The following is a 12,157-nucleotide window of genomic DNA, read 5'->3' as shown; positions in this document are numbered from 1 at the left end:
ATTTCTGGGGTTTTGTGTCATCTACAATAAATCATAAAATTAAAAAGGAGCATAAAATCTCACAGTGCCATTATGTAACAGCTTCAGTATCCTGAAGATTACAGTACACTGCAATTGTGTCATATTCAGTATCCTGAAAATTACAGTACACTGCAATGGTCTCATATTCAGTATCCTGAAAATTACAGTACACTGCAATGGTCTCATATTCAGTATCCTGAAAATTACAGTACACTGCAATGGTCTCATATGCAGTATCCTGAAAATTACAGTACACTGCAATGGTCTCATATTCAGTATCCTGAAAATTACAGTACACTGCAATGGTCTCATATGAAGTATCCTGAAAATTACAGTACAATGCAATGGTCTCATATTCAGTATCCTGAAAATTACAGTACAATGCAATGGTCTCATATTCAGTATCCTGAAAATTACAGTACAATGCAATGGTGTCATATTCAGTATCCTGAAAATTACAGTACAATGCAATGGTGTCATATTCAGTATCCTGAAAATTACAGTACACTGCAATGGTGTCATATTCAGTATCCTGAAGACTACAGTACACTGCAATAGTCTCATAGACAGTACAGTCCTACACACTTACACTGACATCACTTATGTACACAAGCTGCCTATGTCAATGAAAGTACGGAGTTCTGGTCCTGTTATCTATTATTACTACCTTAATTGTCATGCTTATGTTGACATCAAGATAAAATGTAACTGTACATGTAAACAGAATCTTGAACAAATTCATTGTTTTCATATTAGCTGCCAGTTCTGACTTCTACTTTGTTCTACAATTATTTGATTTTGCCACTGCTGCCATTGCATTAACAAATGGGAACAGTTTAATCCTCGGAAGTTGGTTTTCACAGCAACTTCAATAGTATGTGCACCCTTCATCTAAACAAGCCAGCTACAATGTTTTTAAACAACAATGACCCCTTCTTCAAAAGAAGTTGTCACCAAACTTATATAAAAGCAATGAAATATTATTGTTGCTGATGATCGGAAAAAATTTATGTGTTGTGCACGTTTCTTTTTCTGCAGGACAATCTTTAGTATATGCATTACTCTATTCGGAAATTTGTGAGTGTTGTACAAAAGTAAATGTTTTACACATGCTTAATTAATAAAAAATTTGGTGAGAGGTTTTCATTTCTCTATGAGTAGCATCATTAATAAGTTTACACTGGTTGTCGCAGGCACTGAGGCAGCCCAAAATCGGGGTCAATTTAAGTATATATAACAAATAAATAATATAACAACAAAACAGCCACATTCTGCTGGTGACAATGCATATCGTAGTTAATCGTGTACTGACACATGTTGGTTGACAATGGCTTATACAGTACATAAAACAAGGCTACCATTTTTATTTATATATGTGTTTATACACTGTATATATTTTATAACGGTATGTGACTGATACAGGAATTTCTAATATGTGACCTATACTCAAAATTGTGAATTTTTCATGTGCATGCACTAACTACTTCATGTATCAAGGATTGCATAACACAAATGTAATGCAAATGTAAGTTGTCAATGTACAAGCATATTTCTAAACCGGGTTTGTCTTCATTTAATCCAAATTTCCAATATTTATTTTTCTCAAAGCGTAACTCCTATGCAAAGATGAAAAGTTGTCTCTTACAGACAGGGGCCCCGAGTGGCCGAGTGGTCTAAAGCGCTCTTCATTACGGATCACTGCCATCTCACCTCTGTTTGCGGCGGTTCGAGTCTAAGATTCAGCCAATGTGGGTATGTGAGAAAGCTTGCCAGTAGCTTCTCGTGGGTCAGTGGTTCTTTCCGGGGTTTTCTCTGGTTCTTCCTCCACCATTAATACTGGCCGCCATGTATAGCCTATCATGTGCTGCAAAATGGCGTTAAACCCCACAACAACAACAACAACAACTCTTACAGACAAATTTCACTTGAATGTTAAATTTTTATTTTTTTCTGGTCCCACCCATTCATACACTTCTCTTGACAGCCACTTAATGCTGACTGTCTTACCATGGGCCCACAGATGTATCCTGAAAATTAATGTGCACTGGAATGGTCTCACAGTCAGAATTAAATTACATTATATTTCAAAACAACAGTAAAATCACTAAAACAATACTCAAGTATAAATTTAACAATAATGAAACCACACTGTATTTATTGATAATTTTTTCTCGCACCAGTTTTAATTTTTATTTGTAATTATCAAATTTAGCTACCAAGCTTGCTATTATTAGTAGTATTATTACTATTGTATGTGCTCATGTTCATAAGATCTATCATGAGATTTATTCTATCGGAAAATGATTAGTAAGATTTTCAATCACATGCTTAATCTGGTATATGATACAGCTATTCAGTTTCTATTTCCATGTCACTCACCCAGACTGGAACTACTTAGGTTTCTTCTTTGACGTACGTGCATAAAAGATGCATGAACTGAATTTTTGTAAATCCAAGAACACGTTGAATTTAATTCATACAGTAAAGCTAAAAATATTTAGATCGCATAAAAAGGGGTATGTGATAAATGCAAAAGCACATTCGTGCTTTGTACCAAGTCAGGGGAAAGAACTCAATGGATATGGCTTATGGTTATGTCTAAACTTTATGACCTTGACAAATCCCCAAACCATATCAAACTGGTTCTTTCTGACAAATGAGAATGAAATTTGTATGCAATTTTGTGTATTTACTGCATGTAATTTAAAAAAATAATAATTCTGACAACTGAATTCTCTGTGTATGAATTTAATAATTAACAGTGTTTCATGGTAAAATTTGTAAAATCTGACAAACTTGTGCTGAAAGGGAAATCCAACGTCATATGCACCTCTGCCAATTTTGTGGTGCTGACTTTAAATATCTAACCGATTTAATAACAAAAATGCCATTTGCTTGTGGGTTAAAATCACAAATAATGTTCAATGATAATCTGTTGGTTTATATTGCCCACAGTTAATTCCTCCAAAGATTTCTTTGATGATGGCAATGGTAAGAAAATACCCATAGCAGGAAGTATGTTGTAATGGCCAAGTGCTGTGTACATACTGGGATACTTTAACTGCCAAGTTCTGTGTACATGCTGGGATGCTGTAACTGCCAAGTGCTGTGTACATACTGGGATACTTTAACTGCCAAGTTCTGTGTACATGCTGGGATGCTGTAACTGCCAAGTGCTGTGTACATAATGGGATGCTCTAACTGCCAAGTGCTGTGTACATACTGGGATGCATTAACTGCCAAGTGCTGTGTACATACTGGGATGCTTTAACTGCCAAGTTCTGTGTACATGCTGGGATGCTGTAACTGCCAAGTGCTGTGTAGATACTGGGATGATGACAAAGACATGTCTCTATAACTGCATATCTGAGTTGGGAGGGCATAATTATTCATACATGCTTTCAGTTTCAAACAACTTGTCACTGAATTGGATGATAACTTTAAATGTTTGATACAGCTATTTGTGTATTTTGCCAGTTATTTGTCATACCATATTTGATACAGTGTTTGAAAGAGTTCAACCTTGAGACACAGGATATCCATTTTTCTGCTCATTCTCTCATACGTTTATGAGACAGCCCATGTAGTCAAAAGTCTGTAAAATTATGTCTTTTCTACAATATACATATACAATGTGAAAATCTCTCACTGGTAATTTCATTGGAGGGAATATTCAATTGTTTAGGAATGGATGTTTTTGTCACACTTTTGGAAATAAATCCCATATCACTCAGGTAAACTCATAGTTTCCAAGTTTTCTGGAAAATCTGCAATTGTTTTCCACCTCTGAGAAAAAGTGGATATATAAGAATGACTGCCAGTAGCCTCCCAAGAAATAATGGTTCTTCCCTGGGTATGCTCTGGTTCTTCCTCCACCAAATATACTGGCATGCCATGTACAGCCTATTATTTGTTGAAAAATGGTGTTAAACCCATAACAACAATAACAACAACTTATCAGCCAACATCCTTTCATAAAAACCCAGATCTACAGACCAATATACATTGCAACTCAAAATGTTAGATAGGGGCACTGGGTGGCCTTTACCCATTGCTGTCAAACCACCTCTCTATGAGTTTGAATATCAAACTTGGCCAGTAGCTTCCCATTGATTGGTGGTTCTTCCCAGGTTCCTCCTCCACAAAATATATTGGCCACCATGTGTACCTATCTGTGCTGAAAAATGGTGTTCAATCCACACAACCACCAAAATGTTAGGTGAGAGAAGATTCAACACCCTTATTTACATCTGTATGTTCATTTTGTTTTTTATGTAGATAAAAGGACTATTCAGAAATCTATCAATTATAGGAATCAATTCCTGATAACATCTAAATTCTTCAGAATTTTGCTGTGTCTTGCAGTTTTGTTCTGGAAATAACATGGATTTGTATGGGCCTATATCACTGGGCAAATCCTGATGTAGAGGTATGATATAAAAATAAATAAATGCACCTTGACAATGCAATATTGCCCAGTCGCTTTTTTATGACAGGTCCTACCTTCATAAGTACAGTAGTAGAAGACATTGAGTGCTTCCACAGCAGCTGGTCCTTTCTGCTTGTAACCAAAGATCAGATCAATCCAGTGATGTAGATTCTTGGACACATATTCACTTTCCTGCAAATGACGTTGTAGTAAATTTTGTTGCTAAGTGAGAAAATATAAAATTGTTCTTAAGAAGTTCATTGGTATACACATCATTGCTAGCCAAGATTCTGATATATTTACCTGTCTACACCTTGATGGATTGATCAGATATTTCAGTTCTTCAGGTCTGCAAGTCACCACATCCAATCAAAATCAAGTTGTTCAAATCTGAACACTGTTTCTATATGATCAAAACAAGGGGAAACACAATGGGAATAGACAAATAAAAAAGCAACTTCCACTGCCAATCTGTTTCCCTCAAATACACCTGCAATGGCTTCTCTATAGTATATAGTCATACTGACAATGATAAATTTACAAAGTATCCTTTCGAAGTCAATTGCCACCATCATTTTTAGCTGATTTACAATGCACACAGTTACATGCTATTGGGTAGGTGGCATTAAATACTAAGGGAGGCAACTCAAGAAATCCAACAGATGTAGCAAGGACAAAGCACTGAAATATATGATCAATCTACCGAGATGTAAATAGGGTAACATATTGAAACCTTGGCTAATGTGGTGTGGTAGAACCTGATTGCTTGGGAGAAGGCCCAATGAACATTAAAATTTAAGGCTGAGTTTGCGCTAATGACATTTTGATTGGATGTTGAAGGAAACTCAAAAGCAAATTCAAGGTCAAATTCATAGGATTGCCTGCCATGATGAAATGATTTATGCAAAAAAAGAATACATTAATGTATTGTCTCACTTGCAATGATGTCAATATGTTCTTAGTAATGCACTACAATCAACTTTGTGACCATAACCTTTATCTTGTAATAAACTAATTGCCAACAATATTTTCATGATTTCTGTCAAATCTGTCTGCAAATTTTGATAACAATCCAAGCTATGGCCTCGACTTTCAACCCTTTGATTTCTAATTCTCAAGAAAGTGTCATAGACAATGGTAAATCAGATTCCAGTTCTTATGACTATTAACAAGTTCATTTTGCTGTGACATGTGAAACTCCAGATCTCAAGACACATTTTATATCTAACAGTAAACTTTATTGCAATGCCAGATGACTTTTAATTCATTGTAATATTAAATAATGTCAGATGACTTTTTATTCATTGTAATATTAAATACTGCCAGATGACTTTTTATTCATTGTAATATTAAATACTGCCAGATGCAACCCACTGACAACAGATCTCAAACTGACACAACTGCTTATTTGACCATGACCTTTGACTAATCTAACCATTAATCTACAAGGGTGTACCTTTCTTTCTAATTAAGATGTGACAAGATCTGAGGATAATGGACTAGTGCGAACAGGATATACTGCCATATCCAACCTGCTAACCCTGACGAGTCTGTCTCAGTAAGGGAGTTGGTTTTTTCTGTAAGTTTGACCAGTTTTCAGTAAGATGTAACAAAACACCATAAACTGTTATTGAAAAGCTGGAAAATGTAATTAAAAGTTCAGTATTCGGAACGTCCAGTGATGATAAACATTATGTTCAACTGAAAAGTTTGTAAAGTACGTGTAGACTTTATTTACCACTAGATTAGTTGCATAAATTTTAGTTCCAAACCCTATGGAGCTCAATGGCTTGTTGCCATCTCTCAACTTGAAGTAATTCTTGGAAATTCTTTTGTCCATTTCACATGACGACGGCAATCATATTTTCCGCCATGAGTCATGCTCAAATTGGCACATGATGTTCAATAAACACAATTGTGTCCCTTCCAGCTTATATTCACAAGAATCTGAATATTCCTTTTTATTTTTCTGTGCTGATTATTAACACTTTTCAAGAGGCTTATTTCCCCATTTGTCTCAAATATGCATCGCTTGCTGGACACCATTTAAAAAAAATTCTAAGATCAACAGTTTGATGATGCAGATGCTTCGCATGAACAAATATGTGCAGTTTAAAACATCTGCTGTGCCGCTGAAGTTAGACTAGGCATGTCATTCATTACCACATTCTAATGATGAACATAGCTTGGAGAGTTCTGATGAGTCAGCAACCGTACAAACCAAGCAACAGGAAAAGTGAAGTTAGACTAGGCATGTCATTCATTACCACATTCTAATGATGACAATACTGTCAATTATTTGCAAAATACAAAGTATCCAGAGTGAAATCTGGACTAGAGACTATTGAGAGCCAGTTAAGTGTGAAAGCTTAATATCATCAGTGGTTACCAGGCAGTGATCTTGTAAAAGGAACTAAAAGTGCTATTCGATTTTATATAATTAAAAGAATTCAGTGAACTTATAAGATAAACAATTCTTCCTTTTTCCTTAACTGACAATATACTTAATTATACTGATTACTTATTATTTTTCATCCGAATCTGAATTTGATTCATGGTCAGAACTTACAAAAAAAACCATAAAATTTATGCCAATTAAAAATATCTACTGGTTTACAAGCCTATGTATTGATCAAAATTTGTAAATCTACTTGTTTGAAATCCAAGTTCTGTCACACGTATGCAGAATAGCTCTTTTTGCCCTTTGTAAGATAGTTTGCTTAATGGCTGGTCAGACTCTGTAACTTTTAAATGAATGAACCATCTTTTGCATCAGTCACTACAAGTGAGACTAAAGCAATATTGAATGTAAAGTTTAGGTTCCAAATCAAACATGTGACCCACTAACTTTGCAAAAGAGACTTAAACCCATCCATAGAATGTGAAGAGTTTGCAGGACAAACAGATTTGTGAAATTAATGTAATCATAGCAAATTGTGAATATCAAGCAACCTTTGACCATATGCCTACTCCAAGATATAGCGCAAGGGCATTTTTAGCCCATGAAGATAAACAAAAAAGGCCCTAAAGAATGTGAAATTTGACCAGAATTATATACATATAATAATGACTAAAAGTCATCTGCAAATTAGGCATCCATGAATTTAGATACATATAATAATGACTGAAAGTCATCTGCAAATTAGGCATCCATGAATTTAGATACATATAATAATGACTGAAAGTCATCGGCAAATTAGGCATCTATGAATTTAGATACATATGTCTGAAAGTCATCTGCAAATTAGGCATCCATGAATTTAGGTACATATAATAATGACTGAAAGTCATCTGCAAATTAGGCATCCATGAATTTCGATACATATAATTATGACTGAAAGTCATCGGCAAATTAGGCATCTATGAATTTAGATTTATATAATAATGACTGAAAGTCATCTGCAAATTAGGCATCCATGAATTTAGATACATATAATAATGACTGAAAGTCATCTGCAAATTAGGCATCCATGAATTTAGATACATATAATTATGACTGAAAGTCATCGGCAAATTAGGCATCTATGAATTTAGATACATATAATTATGACTGAAAGTCATCGGCAAATTAGGCATCCATGAATTTAGGTACATATAATAATGACTGAAAGTCATCTGCAAATTAGGCATCCATGAATTTAGATACATATAATAATAACTGAAAGTCATCGGCAAATTAGGCATCTATGAATTTAGATACATATAATTATGACTGAAAGTCATCGGCAAATTAGGCATCCATGAATTTAGGTACATATAATAATGACTGAAAGTCATCTGCAAATTAGGCATCCATGAATTTAGATACATATAATAATGACTGAAAGTCATCTGCAAATTAGGCATCCATGAATTTAGATACATATAATTATGACTGAAAGTCATCAGCAAATTAGGCATCTATGAATTTAAATACATATGTCTGAAAGTCATCGACAAATTAGGCATCCATGAATTTAGATGAAGCATTATTTTTGATAAGTAACAGGACATGTCTAACATTATTTGGATTATATGGAATAGGTCATTTATTGTATATTTTGAAGATAACCTACATGACAGATTGGCATAAGAAAGGTCTATTCTGTTTGTCTTACCAAAGCCTTTCTGTGTTTGTGGATGAAGTCCTCTGGGGATTTGGCCCACTTTGGCAAAAGTACATCATTCACTCGCTCCTTGCTAATCTGTAATCTACCTAGATCAAAGTCTACAAAGCAAAGAAATTATACAGTCACATAAAATACACTGTTGTGTGTGACTGAGTAATAGTCACATTAAATATACCACTGTATGTATTTGGGTTACAGTTTTGTCATATATACTAATGTAATTATTTGAATTACACGGTCATTTAAATACACTACTCTGTGTGTTTGAGTTACACAGTCATATTAAATACATGATTGTGTTTGAATTACAATCCTTTACATATATAAGTGTATGTGTTTGAATTATACAGTCATATTAAATACACTACTATTATGTGTTTGAGTAAGACACATTAAATACAATATTGTATTTCAGTTCATATAATATAACTTTTGTATATGAATTACAGTCATATTAAATGCACTAATGTAACTGTTGTTTGCAATCATTTAAATATGCTAGTGTATGTGTTTGAGATACAGTCATATTAAATAGACTACTGTATGAGTACAAGTTACACAGTCATATTAAATACACTACTGTGCGTGTCTGAGTTAGTCATATTAAATACACTGTGTGTTTGAGTTACAGTCATATGAAATACATTACTCTGTGTGTTTGAGTTAGTCATATTAAATATATTGTGTATCTTGAGTTATAGTCATATTAAATACACTATTGTGTGTCTTTGAGTTGTACAGTCATTAAATAGGTGTTTGAGTTACACAATTGTATTCAATACACTATTGTATTTGAGTTCAGTCATATTAAATACACAACTGTATGTGTATGAGCTACAGTCATTATAGGTTACTGCATTTGTATGGGAAAATATGAACGAGTTTTCGGATGGAATACTGCACGAACTTGTGAGTGCAGTACATCCTTCCGACAAAACGAGTTCATATTTTCCCATACAAATGCAGTAACCTTTCTATTATATGCTCATTTTTTTATTCTACCTAAGGTTTAATTATATAAACAAAATACACTACAAGAAACAACGTAAATGAATGAATGCCCTATTCCAAACTAAATACACAAGCGCAGATTTGACATTACGCAATGACATCATTATTAATGAGCAGATAACTCCACCCAGATAAATTTGAACTTAGTCGTGCGATCGACATAACTTTCAAAAGAAAAAGGCGTGTCTAGTTGAAATTGAAATTTGCAGTCATATTGTGAATGAATGCACATTGCAACAACTTTTCCATCTGATCTGGAATGAATATATTTTGGTATTTTGTTTCGATTTGACGAAAGTTTGTGATTTTGGACTGGATTCATCTGTACAAATTATACATGAAATACATCGGATTGAAGTGGCGTGGGAGAAGCGTGTTTATGTCTGCAAATGTGTTTCTGTTTCTGTCATTGAATGTTTGAAATCATAACGTGGGAAAAATATGAAGCCTTTCAATTGCAATTATCAAAAAGACGCTATGGAATTTAATGTTTATTTCATTTTGAGTGTATTAAGGAGGATGCAATTGCACTTATCATCGAAATTACAGCACAATTTCGAAATGCGTAATCCAGATTGAAAACCTATGACATGGCTCATGTAATTCGGATTTGCAGAATTAAGTAAAAATATTTTGAGGAAATTCAGAATGTAAAACTGTAAGTATATTTTATTTTGCCATTCTTATCACCAGATAAAGAAGACAGTATATGCCTTGTCACTTGTATGTTATTTGTAAGGACCTAATCTTTGGTCTTTTATATAATGTAGCTAGCCTAAATCCGTAACATTGTATCAACCCGGAATGTTCCAAAACAGCTGGGTTTTTTTGCAGTGCACGAACATGTTTTAGTTCATTCAGAAACAAATTTAAATAACCACAACGTAAAGAGCCTCTTATGCGAGTGTATATGATTTGTTTGCAAATCAAAAGTGCTGGTGGCTGTGTCAATGTTTATTTACAATAGAAAGTAGTTCCTTTTTTCACGTGAATGATATATGTGTATTGTCGCGTGCGTTCAGTATCGGGGAATATTTAACGATTCTGACAATGTAAAGTTAACGGGGAAAAAATGAGCATGTAATAATTATAGGTTACTGCATTTGTATGGGAAAATATGAACGAGTTTTGGCATGGAATACTGCACGAACTTGTGAGTTCAGTACATCCTTCCGACAAAACAAGTTCATATTTTCCCATACAAATGCAGTAACCTTTTTATTATATGCTCATTTTTTTATTCTACCTAAGGTTTAATTATATAAACAAAATACACTACAAGAAACAATGTAAATGAATGAATGCCGTATTCCAAACTAAATACACAAGCGCAGATTTGTCATTACACAATGACATCATTATTAATGCACACATAACTCCGCTCAGATAAATTTGAACTTAGTCGCATGCTTGACATAACTTTCGAAAGAAAAAGGCGTGTCTAGTTAAAATTGAAATTTGCAGTCATATTGTGAATGAATGCGCATTGCAACAACTTTTCCATTTGATCTGGAATGAATATATTTTGATATTTTGTTCCAATTCGACGAAAGTTTGTGATTTTGGACTGGATTCATCTGTGCAAATTATACATGAAATACATCGGATTGAAGTGGTGCGGGAGAAGCATGTTTACATCTACAAATGTGTTTCTGTTTCTGTCAGTGAATGTTTGAAATCATAACGTGGGAAAAATATTAAATCTTTCAATTGCAATTATCAAAAAGGTGCGTGTCTGAGTTAGTCATATTAAATACACTGTGTGTTTGAGTTACAGTCATATGAAATACATTACTCTGTGTGTTTGAGTTAGTCATATTAAATATACTGTGTGTGTTTGAGTTAGTCATATTAAATACAATATTGTGTGTGTTTGAGTTGTACAGTCATTAAATAGGTGTTTGAGTTACACAATTGTATTCAATACACTATTGTATTTGAGTTAAGTCATATTAAATACACAACTGTATGTGTATGAGCTACAGTCATTATAGGTTACTGCATTTGTATGGCAAAATATGAACGAGTTTTCGGATGGAATACTGCACGAACTTGTGGAATTTAATGATTATTTCATTTTGAGTGCAGTAAGGAGGATGCAACTGCACTTATCATCGAAATTACAGCACAATTTTGAAATGTGTAATCCAGATTGAAAACCTATGACATGGCTCATGTAATTCGGTTTGCAGAATTAAGATAAAACATTCTGAGGAAATTCAGGATGTAAAACTGTAAGTACGATTCTGACAATGTAAAGTTAATGGGGAAAAAAATGAGCATATAATAATATTAAATACACAACTGTACATGTTTATCTTACATGTATATTTAATACACTACTGTATGTGACTGTGTTGCACACACAGTCATATTAAATACATTACTGTATGTGTTAGTCATATTAAATAAACTACTGTATGTGAAAGAGCTACAGTCATATTAAATACACTATTGTACATGTCTGTGTTACAGTCATATTAAATACAATACTGTATGTGACTGTGGTACACAGTTATTTTAAATACACCAATGTATGTGTTTGAGTTATACAGTCATACTAAATATACTACTATCTGTGTATGAG

At 33.8% G+C, this 12,157-nt stretch overlaps 1 protein-coding gene across 1 annotated transcript in view; it reads right to left on the bottom strand.

The window, feature by feature from the left end:
• LOC149791007 (neurobeachin-like protein 1) overlaps positions 1-12,157 on the bottom strand; it is a 225,434-nt gene that overhangs the window by 35,689 nt on the left and 177,588 nt on the right. The window contains exons 47-48 of the mRNA XM_089972877.1: positions 8,548-8,657; positions 4,525-4,642 (exon numbers count right to left, since the gene is read on the bottom strand). Coding sequence (XP_089829003.1) covers positions 4,525-4,642; positions 8,548-8,657 — 228 coding nt within the window. The remainder of the gene's footprint in view (positions 1-4,524; positions 4,643-8,547; positions 8,658-12,157) is intronic.

This window comes from Sinohyriopsis cumingii, chromosome 10 (genome assembly GCF_028554795.1).
Source record: "Sinohyriopsis cumingii isolate HCF-2022 chromosome 10, ASM2855479v2, whole genome shotgun sequence".
Lineage (NCBI taxonomy): Eukaryota > Metazoa > Mollusca > Bivalvia > Unionida > Unionidae > Sinohyriopsis > Sinohyriopsis cumingii.
The sequence above is the reverse complement of the archived record's forward strand: the minus strand, read 5'-3'. Positions and strand labels throughout refer to the sequence as shown.